This window comes from Macrosteles quadrilineatus, unplaced genomic scaffold (genome assembly GCF_028750875.1).
Source record: "Macrosteles quadrilineatus isolate MER2022 unplaced genomic scaffold, UCM_ALF_1.0 Scaffold_3__2_contigs__length_128488019, whole genome shotgun sequence".
Classification (NCBI taxonomy): domain Eukaryota; kingdom Metazoa; phylum Arthropoda; class Insecta; order Hemiptera; family Cicadellidae; genus Macrosteles; species Macrosteles quadrilineatus.
The window spans coordinates 97217598-97236179 of NW_026542596.1; the positions used below are offsets into that span (position 1 = coordinate 97217598).

General features: G+C 35.0%; 1 protein-coding gene across 1 annotated transcript in view; it reads left to right on the forward strand.

The window, feature by feature from the left end:
* LOC128989391 (protein NDNF-like) overlaps positions 1-10894 on the forward strand; it is a 36998-nt gene extending 26104 nt beyond the window's left edge. Inside the window, exons 5-10 of the mRNA XM_054411281.1 lie at positions 711-927; positions 6748-6975; positions 7565-7792; positions 8702-8832; positions 10185-10334; positions 10592-10894. Coding sequence (XP_054267256.1) covers positions 711-927; positions 6748-6975; positions 7565-7792; positions 8702-8832; positions 10185-10334; positions 10592-10724 — 1087 coding nt within the window. The 3' untranslated portion in view covers positions 10725-10894. The remainder of the gene's footprint in view (positions 1-710; positions 928-6747; positions 6976-7564; positions 7793-8701; positions 8833-10184; positions 10335-10591) is intronic.
* The last annotated feature ends 7688 nt before the right edge of the window (positions 10895-18582 follow it).

Genomic DNA, 18582 nt, shown 5'->3' on the forward strand with positions numbered 1-18582 from the left:
TATATAAAAAATAGATACCTATTTAAATAAATTTTATTTGACAAACTGGGAAGACTTGATGTATTGTGGGTTTTATCATGTGGATTTAGCCTGTGTATGGGAATCATTCCATCACATGATTGATTTTGTAGACTCTTGTGGATTTTATTACGTGAATGAGTATGTATAATTCCATGGGTTTAATCTTGTGGGATAAGCTTATATAATGTCATATAAGAAAATGAATATATGAAATAAATAAATAAATATAAAAAAATATAAATGAATATAAATAAATATAATTTATAATATAAATAGATAAACTTGTCTACTAATTTTTGGGTTTGAGACGTAGTAGAAGTTTGTATACTGTAGATTTGACCATTTCTTCGTTTGTTATCAGTTTTTAAACTGTATATTTGATCTTATTGGGACCGTTTGGTAAACTGTGTGTATCATAATTAGTCTAATCAACAAAATACTAGTATCAATAAATCAATACAACTGTATAGCTTTCTTCAGGATGAGTCTACCAATTTGGGCTTCTTATATCTAGTAACCATTTACTTAGTTAACTCACTTATCATTCATCCCCACTTAACATAATCCCTCATCAGTTTTCATTTGTTAATTACTTGCTTAGAAAATCACTTTATGATTGAGAAATAATTTTAGAAGATATACACTCAATCATATACGTTAATTTTTATTTTTACAACTGACCGTTGCAGTGTGGTGGATCCTCAAATGATGCACTACTTTGTCGTGGTCAACTCCAGACAAAACTTCTCTAGTCTGTGTGAGGCTAAACAGCCTGTGGAAGGAGTGAACATTCTGTATCTCAGCGAGAAACCTTCCAGTCAGGAAAATAAGGTACACAAGAAGGATATCGGAGTCAGTAACCACTTCAGGGCCATTGGCACAGTACTGGATAAGGATGATGTTTTGGTGAGTTGTGATTTGGATTGGAACGTTATTATTATAAATCATGTTTGAATCTGCTAAGAAATGTCTCAGATAGAAAAAAAAACTTGCAGCAACTTTATGAAAAGTTGCAATGATAGATTATAATGTTTGCAACAAAATTGTTGAAATTGTTGAAACATGAAACGTTGTGTCAACTTTGCGGCAACGTTCCTAGTTTGTTTGTTTGTTTGTTTGAGTTTTTTGCCGAAGCAATCTCGACACCTAGAAACATCGGTCTAACGATATTTCATAGGAGCAAAAGTTGTCATGCACATTTGAAACAAAGTTGTTATGGTTAATTTGCGGCAACTTTTCCAACCTGAGCTGTAAAGCAGTTTGTAAATAATTTATTCTATATTAAGATAATGCTGAAAGAGTACTGAGTAAAACATTAAGGGTTTTTATGAGCCAGAAAAAGACATTTTCTAATGTAACCATAAACAACTCATAATAGGTGAATGAAAAACCTAAGAGAATTTAAATAATCAGGTCGCATAAAAGATTTTTATCAATTCCATTGGCATAAAAAAATGTTCAAAATTGAATTAAACTGAGTGGCAATGAACCTTATCTGTTAACACAATAACACAGTTGTTGATACAGAACAATTCTATAAACTCTAACATAGGCTGTAAAACCTCCGTAGAAAAGGGTTAGTACACTGAACTCGTAAGTTTCTTATTTAAACTCTGTGAAACTAAAAAAAAAGCCTTTCTAAATATTTCAGGCATGGTTATTAAACTATACAGTATAATCAGGTTTTTTACACTAAATTCCATTAACAATCCTATAAATCAACACTACAATTCCAATATTGTCAATAACCTACAACAAAACTTATTGTATTGTCTGTTTATCTTTATCATTCATTATCAATTGAGATGGGGACACCACCTGGTGCATTTTTTTACCCAAAAATGAGTGAAGGATTAGTGTAACATTGGAGTGAGAAGCATTGAGATGTTACTGGCTAAGACCAGCTGTTTAATTATCCAGGAACATTATTTATAACCAATTAATCAAGGTCAGCTGTGCCCGGTTTTGAACCATATCGGAAAGCTAAATTTTTTCTCAGGATCGAGCCAGTGACTTTTCGATTCCTAGGCGAGCACTAATTACTCAGCTACCCAACTATTTTACAGTTTTAGCTTCCAATAAAAAATAAAAAATGGATCATCTTTAGTACATAGTGGATACAACCATAAAAAGACAGCTATTAGCAAATTTAAACATCAATAACAAGTAAGGGAATTTATTAAGTAAGGGAATGAGTTGAAGCGATGCCGTAGCCCGTAATTGAAATTTATAATAATTAGGATTAGTTAAAATAAAAACATGTTGCAGGGGACTAGAAGTAATTTCTCCTTGCAGATTTTCAGCTCAATAAAAAGTATTGCTTTTGAACTGTAAGTAATTTATTCAATTAAAGTTCCTCAAGATGAAACTTGCTGGCTTAAGATGTTATCATGGAGCAGTGATGAAACTATGATTTTAACAAATGTTATTTACGATGGTTTGTAATCTTGAACAGTCAGGTTCCCATTGCTTGGAGAAATTACTTATTTTATTTATTTAAAAAGTATTTATCATGTATTACAATCCAAAGTATTAGTCGTCATTTCTAATTAATTTTAATCATAAAGATCATTAACAGTTTCATTTATTTAAATAATAAAACGATTTACTTTGAGTGCATATAATAAACAAATTTGATTTTCATTAATCGCTGATTGCTTAATTTATTTTGGAAAACATACAATAGAAGAAACTGCGGATTTTTAAAATTAATTTATTCAATTCGCTTAGCATTTTTACACAGATTACAAGTTATTAAAGTGTCAGAATCAAACCAGACATATTGTTAGTATAAAATAGAGTACTATTTAAGTAATTAAATAAAAACTTGTACAAAATCATATTGAGTTTGCTGCATCCATGTGTAACATTGAGCTTAGCGTGTTTTATCTTGCAGGAACCTGGAGTAATTCTCATTGTTACTGAGTACGGTACAAGATTCATCATGTAAGATGAAATGGTGAGTTTAACGATGATTTGTATTTAGTTATTCTGTTAGTGTGTTACACTCAAACTCTGAATTCGGACAATGCCTGAAACTTTTATACCCACTTCTAGATGTTAACAGTGTGAAATACCCATGTCTCGGAGTGAGAATTTTATTCAAACATTGGCCGATCAAAGTGAAATGTCTAGATGCCGTTGTGGGTGAACTGATTAACTCAAATGCCAAAGTCAAAATTTTCTTCAGTGATCGAGCAAATCCAAAGCTCCCAAAACGTAATGTGAGCAAAAGTGATTGCTCACGTCGGGTTGTGGGTATTTATAGTTTCTAATATAACGCCAAATTCTCGTTCACGCAGGACATCCATAATGAAGACCTAAATAGAGAGCAGTTAGACCTACCTTTGTGCACTCGTCAAGAACATTTTATTTTGACTTCGACATTTGAGTAAATCAGTTTACCCCCAACGCGGTCTGGGCATTCACTTTGGCCAATGTCTGAATGAAACGCTCACTCCGCGAGTGGGTATTTTAACTTTCCATATCGCGATGTGGGTAAAATCTCAGACATTGTCCAAGTCCAGAGTTTGAGTGTAACAGACATATAATAAAGAGTTCTTTAGTTTCAGAGGTTTTAATTGAGAAGAGTGGAAGTGGATAATAAAGATCAATTGAATCGACATAATAATCAATAGGTGTATTGGCTTTAGAGCAGTTTGCCCCCCACAAATGTAAAATAGTTATAAGACTGAGATGTGTTTCATGTTTTCCTAAAATGTTAAATATTGGTGAATGATGTAATTCGATTAATTCTTTGAGGTTGGGATAAACAGTAACAGATTATTCAAGCTGTGAACGAATACAAAGCTATAAATAGTGTGAAATGAATCTATCTATCTATATATTTAATAGGCCAACATGAATTTTTTGATAATTGTTTTGAAGATGCCATGCTTCCGATGACCATGTTTAAGGTGTCATTGGATAGGTCGTGGCATGCAAATTTGCCATCAAGCAAAACATGTTTCAAAATCGACCAGGGCTCTGCCCCAGTGGCCTTCAAAGTTCTCATGTTGTTCTAAGGGAGAGAGAAAATGTTTGTGTACATTTGAACAGATGAATACTTTGAAATTTACACTAATATTTGAAACAGCTGGATCAATATCAAAGAAACAATAATTTTGTATCCAACATGTTTTGCATCTCGGAAAAGAATTTGATTATATCGGAAGGTGGGTAAGTAAATAAGTAGGATGGACGGGTCCTAAAAATTCTGGAAAACCCCATTGTTGTGTTAACAGGAATCTTGATATGTCGTCAGGCATGATTAGGATTGACTGTAGGTAAAGGAATGACTTTGAAAATCATTTGGAGGAAATGTGCAATACAATTAAAGGAGTCTTAGCAAAATTAGAAGGACAGGCCAGAGCCAGTAGAGGCATGACTGGGAAGCATTTGATATGACGCTGTACAATAGATGATGAGCCAGCAATCCAGCAATGCTGTAGCCTACGGATGTGAGTTCTGGGGTGAGGATGCTAAGAAGATAAGATTGAAAAGAAAACTTTTGAGTATGCAAAGAAGAGTTTTGTTAAAAGTAGGGAAGTCATACATCACAGTATCGCATGATACTATTAGGGTTTTGACCGAAGCCATACCACTCAACCTGCTCATTGAAGAAAGGATTAGGATTTTGGAAAAAAAAAGTCGCGGGCAGGCTTACGTTAGAAAGCAAGAGTGCCAGAAGAGGGGAGAAGTTAGATGAGTGTGAGTGGCAAATGCGCTGGGAGCAGATGAGAAAGAGAGGGAAACGTTCGTAAATATTCCAAACATCAGAAGAAGACTGGAACAAGATTGGGAGATGGGGCATGGAAAATTTCAAGGCGATTTGTGGAGATTTAACTTGGCGGAAGTGGAAGTATGCAGCTGCTAAAAAAAATAGAGGCCTTATGAGCCACGTATTGATGAATTGTCCACTTCAGAAGGCAAATAGAAGAGAACAGGAAGAAGTCAGGAAGATAGGAAAGGTCTAGGACAATAAAATAAAACTTGATGAGAGACAAGAAAACAATTGAGATGTTTAGGAAAGTAGCTAGGGAAATAGGGAGAAACAAGGATACGTACAGGCTTTTAAATTGGAAAAAGAACCAAACAAAAACAAAGAAAGAAAATGAATGAAATTTCCCCATGAAGGAGAGAGGAAAGGTTAGAGCGAATCCCAATGATCCCTATCACTCAGGGCGATGGAAGGAAGGGATCCATGCTGTCAGGGTTTTGGACACATAGTGTGTCTGGAGGAGGATTGAAAGTGGTCGAAGCCTGAGAAGAAAGAAGATTTTTCACGGGGAAGCAGCCTGGCACATAAGTCCCATACTTAAGCCAGAGGTGATGGTGATGGGAACGAGGGGGTTTGGTTTATCATTTAGGTTATCATCGATTTAATCAAAAGATAATCTTTTACTGACTTTTACAAAAAAACTCCAATGACGCATGTAATCTGCGAACGTAATTAGGCATTTACCATCTCCACCTTTAACAACAAAACCAAGAAACCAGAAAACGCCAAATAAAAAATATCAATACAAATCCTTCTTCTCCTATGTCTAGATTGCGCACGACTACGTGCGCCAGGTTCGCTAGTGTTTGTTAATTTGTGGTTTTCAATGCCATAGACATTTTTAGACTTTTTATAAGACACGGACAAAACCCTGTCTTGTTATTATTTAACCAATCTTTTTTTAGGTAGCCCGTTGTCAAAAACTCAAGATCAAACCAGATTTATGTGTTTTAAGTTTAGAAACAATATAAAAAAAGATTATGAATTTTTACTATGGTATTGTATGATATAAACCCATGAAACGTAATGGGGTAGCAAATTTTTATCCCCCTGGAATTTTACCCCCTGGGCAAACGTGACGTCACAAACCAGGGGGTAAAATTCCGGCCGCGAACTTTTGAGTTTCGCGACATCAGCTCGATGGATTAAACGCGGAATTGAACATATATTTTCACGGTTGTGAATTTAATCAGAACACATCAAATTATAAAAACCTAGAGTGTACGGCCCGGATTTTTACCCCCGGAATTTTACCCCCGGAATTTTACCCCCTGGCCAGATGTATAAATTAGTGAGAATGATTAATTATCTTCATTCTATTTTAATTTAATAGTAAACATTTTATTATTAAGTAGCCTTAATTAATTTCTTTGTAACATTAACTAGAAACGATCAGGTTTTTAATTTTAATTTTGAGATTTTAGTATTAGGATTCGATCTTTGAAGCCAACAATTGGTTAATATGACGTATAAACAATCAACTGAATGATAATTGTTTCGAACATTTCTTTACAAAATAAATACATAAAGATAGGCTACTAAATAATGAAATGTTTACAATTAATTAAAAACAGAAATGAGAAAATCAATCATTCCATTTCTAAAATCGTCTAGGGGGTAAAATTCCAGGGGGTAAAAATCCGGCCCGTACATCTTCAGTTGTCGAAACGCTAGTTATATGGACAGGGGGTAAAATTCCGGTTTTCATCGCTAATCTAATTAATCACGCTCTGGCTATTTTCATTAGACTTCCAAATCCGCGGGGGTAAAATTCCGGCCGCGAACAAACTTTTGGCCACTCAGGTTACTACGTCATAGTGACGTCAGGGGGTAAAATTCCAGGGGGATAAAATTCCGGCGACCCAACGTAATTTATGACGAGAAGTGTTAGATATCATATTTTATTTTTTCTATGTGATGAACTTCAGATTGTAATACTTTTGCAGATTACCAATGTCAGTGCCGAACGCAGCTTCACCATCAGCAGCCTACAGAAGGGAAGGGATTACTACTTCAATATATTTGCGATGAACAAAGATACCCAACTCAGCTTTCTTTATGCGAACGCAGCCTTTAAGTATGAGATGAAGCTACGGCCAACAGGGCTAAAGGATAACAAACCTGTCACTGTTAATATCAGGAAAATGGGAGGAAGAGCATTGTTTCGTTACAAGGTACGTTAACACGTTTAGAAATCAATAAAAATTTAAAATGTTTTATTTTGTGTGTCTAAAAGTCCTATCCCCGCATTTTAATTTTTTTATTAATAGAGATAAATTTATAATATTCAGGGATAGTTTATATGATCAAAAAAGAAAGTTTAGAGTGTACCGTATGTAAATTATCACCCCCTCCTCCCCCAAGGGGTAGTTTGGGGGTAACTTGAAATTTTCAAATTTAAACCCCTATCAAGCTATATAGACCTAATTGTAAAGGTTATAATAAAAAAAGAATGGTGCAAAATAGAGGTCCCTACATCAATCCTGTCAAAAGTTATGGTAGTTCAAAGTTTTAATTTTTTTCTAAATCAAATAAAATCCTTATTTATGTAAATAAATGAATAAAGGATACTTATTCATATGAAAAAAGTTAAAAACCTTGATTAAATTTTTTTAAATGCTCAAAGTCACAGGCAGTTTCCAGTCAGAGGTGACGTGGCAAGGGTAGCGGGTCGCTTGACCTGAATAGCAATGTTTTGAAGACATTGCTGTTCCCCATCTAAGAACACGAACGACCCCCAACTTACCAAACTTACTTGTACAGGTGAGGGCCGGTCAGGCAGGTGCCGTATCCACACTCCGCTGGCATGTGATGCCGTGTGGAGGCTCTGTGGTGGTGGAGGTGAGACTACGCAGACAGACTGTGCTGCCCAGGCTACTGGTGGAGGGATACAAGCTACTGCAGGTCCCCAACGTGTTGCCTGGACAACGCTACACTCTCATAGTCTTCGTGCCCGATGCTCGTCAGATGCGACAGATACTCGGGGTGGAGGTGAGACAGTGTTTATTCACGATATGATAACACCTTCCGTTTCACTTGAATAGTGTAGTTTTACAGTTACGAAATAGTTATTTGTGTAACTAGTGAGCAAAGTGGCACTTTGCTGCACACGAGAGCAAAGTGGCACTTTGCTGCACACGAGAGCAAAGTGGCACTTTGCTGCACACAAGAGCAATGTTTACACGAGAGGAATGATCTCGAGTGCAGCAAAGGCCTTTTGCACTCGTGTTACACATTATATTTTTCCTACAGTCACTATAAAGCATATAAATAATTTGTCTTTCAAACACTATACAACACGTTTTTAGGTTCAGCTGGCAACACAAAAAAGGTGCCCTAGAGAAAGTAGTCCCCGGTACATATCACTCCGCTATTTTTTCCTCGGCAAGCAATGTGCTCCGCGACTTGAGAAAATAGTTCCGTATTTTTTTGTAATTTGAAGTGGTTTCTGAGCCTAAAAAAATGCTTTAAAGGTATTTTCTTGTTTATTTAAGATCGTAGGAATGTTTTAAAAACGTTTAAAAGAAAAGTCCAGAAATTTCAGAAATACCAAAACTATAAACACAAAATTACAGGTTAAATTGTAGTTATAATAGTCAATTAATCAGCTGCTTATAGTATTATTACCTTTAAGTGTTGCCAACCTATTTCCAAGTGTACACAGATTACGTGCATAATAGAACCAGAATCCTGATGTGCGCCAACTTCTGTTAATTTTTAAGGACAAAATGTATGTTTAAATTTATTTTTCCAGGGTCCAGTGAGGGAAACTACCATACATGAAACATAAAACTAGTAAACTGCTAGTTAGCTGCCAATGCAGCTTCATCTAAGATTTCATAACTTGAATAACACACCTTAACATCCTGGTTGTGTCATGACGCCTTGTATTTGTGTTAGGTCCTAGCAACTACGAAGCCATCGCTGATGCCACTGCTACCAACAGAAGCTATGGTCCACGAGTACTCCGAGATGAGAACTTGCGAGTCTATCACTGTTGCTTGGATGCCTGTCACCACACAGTCAGTCAGGTTGGTAGCAGTGCAGTTAAGAGTGTTTTTTGTGGTCTGAAGATTTAAAAATGTACCTTCTATATTGGCGAATGTTCAACACGTTGATTAGGACCAGCTGCCTGAATCACTCTAAAACGAAACAAAAAACTAACACTGGAGTACTATTGGGCGATCTTGGTTTTGGCTCATGACACTTGAATTATTTTTACTTGGCCAAATTCAACCCAAAATGTATTTGTCTTTGGTGTATTTATATGTTCCATTACAATCACGACAACTTTTCCAAACCCTTGTTATGGTAGAATATAATTTAGCCTGGTATTCTCCTTGAAAATACAATATAAGTTGTCAATAAGAAAATGGGAATTAATCATTCTTATCGTCATAATACCAAATGAATATGCCAGAAATTGGTTTGAATGACTGATTTCAAACCCAAAGGTCTATTCTATCTTTTCTAGAAAGATGGACCTTCAGTTGGGTTCAGAAATATTGGGTCACAGAGTTATCACATATTCATTGGTAACTAGTGCACCTGTTGTTCGAATTCTAGCAATTGCAAAGTATTACAGGCGTTATTTCAAAACGAATAACCCTACAGTCATATAATTTCCGATGTAAAAGAGTCAACTCCAAGATAATGTAATCAATCACTCCACTCCAGTTATAGAAATTGGAAATGAACTCACTCTGAAAACGAACGCTCTTGTGTGTATCATGTGCTTACTATGAACAGCTGTAATTAAAACAAATTATTTGTCTGTTTAAGTAAACAAAATCTTTTCTTCTTAATACATTGGGATTTTGATGGCCTGTGGGGCAAAGCCCGAGGACTTTTATTACAGGAATTGGTGAAAGGGGGCGTCTACACAAAAAATACTTTATTTTGACACGTCGTTTGTAAAATTCCGTTCATTATTAACGGAGGAGTAGTGTTTTGTAGAAATCGCCTTCACGTATTATATATAAGGATTGGAAGCACATCAGTCTCCAAGATAGAAAAACAGTGCTTTAACAACTTGTCCAACTTCATCCTCGTGAATCATTAAGACATTCTTTACATTATAATCAATTTTTTATATCAATATTTTAAGAGTTTTGTTTATAACAAGCCACTCTAAAGACACATTTACACAAAGCCTGTTGGCATCACCTGAGTTGGTTCACCTGTGAGTAGTATGGTTGGTTACCTGGCTCAGGTAATTGAAAAAATACATTAGAGGCAGCTAGGTAACATACCTGCCTACTGGCCTCGTGACATGCGGCTTAAGAAACTCTTACATTTTACAACACTTCACAAAGGAATGAACTCATAAATGTTCATACTTCTAGCTTTATACAACGTTCTAAATAAAACCAATGATTTGCAGGTATTGTGTATCTGCTTCTCCAGTTCCAGTGGCAGAGTCGGAGGCACATTTCCACCCAAGACCCAACCAATGCAACCTCGACTACAGACTCCGCACACAGCTTGACTTTGCCGTCAAACATTGTCAGGACTTCTCAGCGAACGATCACAGGTTTGCAGCTTGCAATAAAACATTAACAAATGTATTAGTGAATTTATTTTTGTCTGAAGTAATTGGAGATGGATACTGTCCTACAATTTGAGGTGCAATGTTTTTATGTTGTGAGTTGAAATATTGCATATAAAATATAAGCATGTTTTAAAATTACCATGTCTCAATGACATCTGTGAAATTATTAAAACGTTTTGCTATAAATATCTTTAACTCATCTAGACCTAAGTTTTACTACTTTGGAACTCTGTTTGCAGGAATGTTTTAGTACAGACAATATCAAAACTTCGTCCTGGCAAGGAATACCTTATACAAGTCACTGTCAAGAAAATCAAGGGAAAAGCATTGTCCTACGACCTGTTACGAGCGAGGACGAAATCAATTTGTTAAGTGCAAGTGTATATTCTCAATTGATGTATAGACTGATTTATTGATTGTACTTAATCCTATCTATTATTATTAGTATTATTTATTGAACAACTTAGTGCCAAACAGTTTTTTATTTGTTATATTTAGTTATTGTAAGCAGCTATTTGTGAATAAGTGAACTATTTTTGTACTTTATTATAATAAGTTTTTAAAGTTATATTGTGTGATTTTATTTCTCAACAGCAAGTCCTCTATCCCTTGCTGGAATAAATATGATATGATCATATATAATAAAGCACATAAACCCAAACTAAATTCAATGTCTACATTGATTTTTAAATAATTGGGGCTATCTTAAGTAACTAATTAAGCTTGCAATAGTCAGGTACATTTATTTATGTTATGGTTCATTGGTCAGCCAGACACAAGATAGAAGTAAAAAATATTTAGAATTTTAAGGTAAAAGTTTTAGCTGTGTCCATCAGTTTTAAAATAAATATACCCCCAAAACATTGCAAATTTCAAAATAGAACGCCATTGCAATCCTGCTCCCCTCAATCATGAAGTTCAACCCATTATTATTATTGGCTGGTGAGTTCCTAATCAGAAACTCTCTATCATCAACAAGTTTTTTGGACGAAGACGAGATTATTTTCTTAGTTACTTACTTACTTACTCCTGTGGCCATTGAAAACCAAGGCGGTGGAAAACCATGTGCCTCCAGGATCCTCTGTCCTCTGCCAGCTGCAGGTCTGCTCCCATACTCCTTAGGTCCTTTGTAACTTCGTCAATCCATCTCATCCTTGGCCTTCCCAATGGTCTCCTTCCCTCCGCCAGGCCCGACTGCCGACTTACGAGTGCCGCTCGTGTCACCGCTACGCAGCGCCACTAGTTATTTAATTTATTATTATTTTCCTCCCTTTTTGCTTCTTCTTACTTTTATAATGTTTATAAATATAAATATCTTGCTTCTTGATTTGCGTATTTACTCATTTATTTTAGCGAATAACAAACAATTTTGTGTTACCATGGAAACCAGATATCACCAAAAATCAGCTGTGGTAAGGTAAGCAAACAATTTTTTTTTCTCATTATTACTTACTAGCAGAGTACCCGTCCTTCGTACGGGGTTGGCAAATAAGTATAAAATGCTTATTGCAGTTATACTCGATCTTTACTTTTGCAATGTGAGAAGACACAGTTTAAGAAAATTTGCTTCCTCAAATTTACGGTATGCTACAGTATTATACATCTACCATAGCCATAATGTTCTACCACTTCACCTACACAATAGAGAAAGATAGATTATTAAAAATTCGCAAAATATCACAAATTATTCATGAAATTAAAAACATACCATACTGTAAACAATCCTACTTTGACAGTTCTCATTGCGTATCACAGTGTTTTGTTGCTGCTTAGTTCGAATTAGCTGATTTCATAAAAAATGAAAAAATAATAGTGCTGCACCCTGTTGGTAAATCTTATAAATTTTTAATTGCATATCATAGAACCAACTCTTTTAGTTGAAACAGCTGGTTAAATGTTTTAATTCCCTTTAAATATGAATACTCATAAGGTTAACATGGGGAACTGCAGAGCCACTGGGGCAGAGCCCGAAAGGATTTTTGAGATAATAATATGCCTATATGTTAATCGGGAATGTGAGCTATCATCATGCCAAATTTCAGCCCAATCCGACCAGTATTTTTCACGTTTACTTGTCACAAACATACATACATCCAAACTTTCTCATTTATAATATTAGTAGGATAAAAGTACACAGCTTTTGATTTTTCTATGTATGGATTCAATTGAACTTTATAGTAGTGTTATTTGGTGTCTGGATTAATCTTGGAATTTGTATATCAAGTTTACTTAAAAAAAATTGTTTTTAAAAGTTTTAATTCTATAAACTTTATAATTTTAGTTTTTTTTAGTTTTACACTTTGATTATCCAATTACCACTTTTCTGTAGACAATTTTACTGTGAACAAAATGGTGAAAGAATTATTAATTTATTACCTAAGGTTTTCTTTCTATGGTAATTAGAGTAAAAGTCTACAAATTTTGTCAAATTAATTGCCGACAGAGGGTGCTGCAAGCAGCGCATTAATTCCTTCCCCAATGGGATATACCCCCATTTTCAAATCCTTTTCTCTCAAATTGTCAAACATAATCTTCTTGCATTTGCCATTGTCAAAATTAGTTAACACAAAGAAGCATTTAGATTTACAAAAATATAAAAAACATGCGAGGCCAACCAAGGAGAAAACCGCTGGAAACTAGACAATTGATTGATTGATTGATGATTGATTGACGACAGGTTAGTAACCTATTATTTTTATTATTTAATTAACCCTGGAGGCAAATTATAAATAAATTGTACAGTTACTTTTTTGTGTTATTGACTACTAATGACATAGTTTGTAATAATAATAATAATAATAGGCTAAATACCTTATTGTTTACGTCCTCAATCCAATTAGTCTTTTTATAATGACTATAGTTTCGGGGCCAACAGCCCAGCCCCATTGTCAAATTTTCTGTCTTGTTAATTATTACTGTTAATAGCTTTGGTCATCGTTGAAATTCACATATAAGAAGGGTAGACTATCGGCTAACATGAATCAGTCAGTCAGTGTACCGGTAACAGTAATTAACAAGACAGACAATTTTACAATGGAGCTGTTGGCCCCGAAACTCATTATAAAAAGACGACTTGGATTGAGGACGTAAGCAAGGTATTTAACCTATTATTATTATTATTACTCATTATCAATCCAGGAGGCAAACATGGATAGACATAGTTTGAAAAAAACCCAAATAGATGTCAAGAACCCTAAAACCACATTGATATTTTTGTAGGCTATGCATCAACTGTGACCAAAGACCTTATTGATGTCCTGCAGGATTTGGAAAAAACAAATTATCAGATTGGCAATAGCTTTGACTAGTCTTTTCAAATGAATTGTAAAAGATTATTAATTTGATATAATATACTTAATGATTCAGTAACAGTATTCTGTTTTATTAAAGGACTTTTTTAATGAACATTTTGGCAGTTATAGCATAGACAAAAAGAATTTAATACAGACCGTCAGCTGTGCTGCGGTTACCATAGGTTCTGGCGCACACCGCTTGGAGCACCACGGTAGGTACGGCGTACGCGCTACGTAAACTACAGCGGTGTGCGCCGGAACCTATGGTAACCATGGCAACCGCAGGACGGCTGACAGTCTATATTTCATTCTTTTTGTCTATGGTTATAGTGAGGGATTTCAATTTAAATATTGAAAAAAGTTTTAAATACAATTATTTTTAAATTTGTTTAATCATTACAATAACAATTTCCGGGTTATCAAGGTTAAATATTTTTGACTTCATAACTACAATCTTTAACATCAAAAGTGATGTAACTACTACTGTAATGAAAATGACTTCCGTCACTTCTGACCCAAATATTTTAGCAGCGAAGCAGTTCTATGACTCATTCACAACTGCGTACAAATATGTCATCTAAAACAATAAACAATCTGTTTTGTTAACTCAGTAAATAATGATCAATGTTTGATATTATGAATTGGGGGCGTGTATAATAAAGTGGTCATATAAATAAACCATCAAGATAGAGTTGAATTATATAACAGTGTCACAAACTCAGCATTTTAGTTTGTTATACTCCATTGAGCAAAGATGATGAGAGCGCTACTTCTCCCAGTTTTACTTCTTGGTATTACTCCAGGTAAATAAATACTATTTTTAAACTTACGTATTATGATTATTTAGTTTATCTAAATACATAACAATAAAATACTCTTTGTTGACTTCTACTACTCTTGAAATGACATTTGTGCATAATAATACGTCATATTCATTTACTGGGTATTTGTTTCTACTACATTAAGGTTCTGATTTAGTTCTAAGGCAGATAGATTTTTTACTCTGCTGCCATTTGGTTACAATGATCAATTAATTGAGACTAGTGGTCGTCCAGTGGTTGAAAACTCAACCAAAAATATTAAATGTACACACATTGACTATTGGATACTGAAGTAGACAATAGACATTCCATCTATATGGACCAGCTGTCACAATTTTTTAAATTAAAAAACATGTAGTTGTGTGAGGCAGTCACTGAATGCGTGTCTAAAATCATACTTTCTACATTATTTTTTGTTTCTGACAAAGTTCATAACAGGTCATAACAGTTGCTACAGCTCACAACAAGACATTCCATAAGTTTGAGTTGTTAAAAAAATCATGTATTCAACAGAAATTAGCGCAATCTGTTGGTGGCTCACATCAACTATGACAAATTTAATTTAAAGACTGGCAACAACATGGGGATGGAATGTCTAGTTGTAAGTCAATGGTAAAGGCTTCTCCTTTTTCACCCCACGCTGTAAATAAAACATGTGATTTTATTGTAATTTCTTCCTTCATTGTAGTTGTTAGCCTCCGGATTGCCAAATAATATTAGAAAAGGTTTAAATACCTGCTATTAAGCAATCCAATTTTGTTGTTAGAACAACTAGTTTTGGTGTCTGTGTGACACCATCATCAGGCTGCACAAGGACAGTTTTCTTTCTTCATACGAAGAGCGTCATATTTACACGAAAATAAATAAACATTTAAACACGACACAAACACGAATACGAGACATTTATGGTAACTGATCAGTTAAGAAAACAGACGACGCTAACCCGGTGGAGTTTGAGTCCAGACTGCAGGTGGTCAGTGTAGTGGTGTACGTCCGTTATCTTATCATCCCAGGTTGCGTCCTGTCAATCACACCTCCCCTCTCCAGTAAACCGAGGGCAGTGTCATACATAAAATGACGGCAAAAGATGATGTTTGGTGGGCTGTTGACGCTTTTGGAATATGCTCTCAGAGGATTTTGTCGAACATTTAATATCCCAAGGCCACAATTATACCAACATCAGCAGCAATATGGATATTCTACATTTTTTAAAGACAGATATAAACTTAACACATTGGAAGAGTTTGAGATATATAAGGCAGTAAAATCCGACCACCATAATGTACTCAATGACCAACAACTTTTCTCATCTAATTTTATGTATGACACTGCCATCGGTTTACTGGAGAGGGGAGGTGTGATTGACAGGACGCAACCTGGGATGATAAGATAACGGACGTACACCACTACACTGACCACCTGCAGTCTGGACTCAAGCTCCACCGGGTTAGCGTAGTCTGTTTTCTTAACTGATCAGTTACCATAAATGTCTCGTATTCGTGTTTGTGTCGTGTTTAAATGTTTATTTATTTTCGTGTAAATATGACGCTCTTCGTATGAAGAAAGAAAACTGTCCTTGTGCAGCCTGATGATGGTGTCACACAGACACCAAAACTAGTTGTTCTAGCAACAAAATTGGATTGCTTAATAGCAGGTATTTAAACCTTTTCTAATAATTTCTTCCATTTGTTTTTATTTTCTGTTTATATTTCGTTGTTATTTTGTCACCAGCATGGCAACCCTTAAAGCCCATGTTAATTTCTTTATTTTAAATTTATTTTTGTGCTTATATTTGAGCCTATTTCAATTTTTAAAGGGGTTCCCCACATCTACAGGAAAATATCTTATTAACAGTATGCGTAGATTTTCCCTGCGATGCACACGAGTTCAGAAAAAAGGTTTTAAAGAAACATGCTTGCCTATTAAGATATATAGATGCGGACGTCACCTAGGTGCATATTTTAACCCAAATATGAGTGAAGGATGAGTGTAGAATATTGTGAGATGGTCTTTGTCTCTTTATTACTCAATACGCTCAGCTGTTTCATTAGCTAGGATCATTGAGCGGAGCGAAGCGAAGCTCTTATACTACACTCCTGCTTTTGTTTTACAAATACTCCTCCTGAACGGCAGAAGCGATCTGCACCAAATTTAGCACAATCATAGTGACCAACCATGGGAAGGTATAAGTCTGAAATGGTACAAATCGGACTACAGGGCTTTTCTCTACGTGAATTCAAACTTTTGTAAATTTAACATGGGCCTAATGGGTTAATTGGTTGCCATGACATTATTTGCGAGGTAACAATAAAAAGGTAAACAAGAGTCGCAACATATGTTAGTTAACGAATCATCTAAATAGCATATTACAAATACCGTACAGAGAAAAAGGGAAGAACAATCGGATTAATATAATTGAGTATAATTTACTACAAAATGAAATACCAATAATTATGGTCGGCGGAATAAGGCTGATGCACCATTGACTTTAAATAATCAAAATAGCCATTCCATTTATGTGAACCAAATCTAGGCCTACATACAATTGAGTTTGTATACTGCAAGTAGACATTCCATTGACGTGAACCAGGCGTACCATTGACTTTGGATACTGCAAATAGACACCCCATTTATGTGAATCAAATGAACCACTGCTTTGGATCCTGCAAGTAGACAATTCATTTACATGAACCAAATGCACCACTGAGTTTGGATACTCCAAGTAAACAATTCGTTTACGTGAACCCGACGTATCATTGACTTGGAATACTGCAAATAGACATTCAATTTATGTAAACCGTCAATGGCGTACCGTCATAGGCATTTTATTTATCCGAACCAAATGTATCATTGGCATTGGATACTGTAATTAGACATTTAATATATGAGAACCAGATGAAACATAAACTTTGGTTCCTGCAAGTAGACAATTCATTTGCGTGAACCAGACTTATAATTGACTTAGAATACTGCAAATAGACATTCCATTTAAGTGAACCAAATATACCATTGACATTGGATCTGCAAGTATTTAATCTCATTTGCGAGGAACAGATGTAAAATTGACTTTAGAAAAGTATTGGATTAATATGCTAGCTCCGCTCAATATTGCAAGCATACAACTGCATTGCACACCTAGTTTATATAATCATTTATATGAAGCCCAATGATCAAGAATAGCTGGGCCCAGTTTTGAACCATCAAAAAGCTCAGGGGTTTCTCAGGATGGATCCAGCAACCTCCAGTGCTTCACAGTTTAATACTTAGAAGACCATTTTTGGTAATTAATTTTATGTTCTCTAAGTGTTGTAAAATCTTTGATTTACTAATTAATTGTAATGTCTGTACACAATACTATCTTTGTTACCTAACAATTCAAGAGTTATATTTTTCAGATGACACAGAGTCGCTTGCTATCTGCTCTAACATGTGTTTTGACACTAAGCCTATCTGCGCTGTGAGCAATCGCGGCCTCATGATGGAGTTCCACAGTCCATGCTACATGTTGCGGCACAACATCTGTTATGGAACTGGTAACTAAAAAAACTGCCATAAATCATTAACGTACACAAGTATCACAAATTCCTTGTCAGCGTCCCAAAAATGCACAGTGTTACTTGTTTCAACGAGACATGTTCAAGAACTACATTACATTTGCCATTGTTTTGTCATTGATGATTAAAACATACAACACATCGTAAAATACTAAGTATTTTGAATTGCACATAAAATGTTAGACCATTTTTTCAGACGAAACAGTTTTTTGTATCGTGGTTCTTAATAAATTAATAAATTTTGGTTTTTTAATTTTTCAGATTATGAAACAATAAATGTTGGACCATGCCCTAGACGACCTGATCCTGAACCTGTCCATAAGACTTATCACGCTGTTGACAAAAAGGAAGTGAAAAAACATCATTAAGCTTTTGAAGGGATTGAACTTTTAAACTAATTTTTTTAGACTTAGCCCTATGGCTTGTGTAAATAGGTATTAGAGTATGTACGATGAATACAAACTTTATAAGAAGCAAAATGCATTTTTATAATGTAGTATTACTATTGTACTTGTGTATCTTGTGTTGTTGGGTATATTTTATATTGTATAGTTTGTATCAT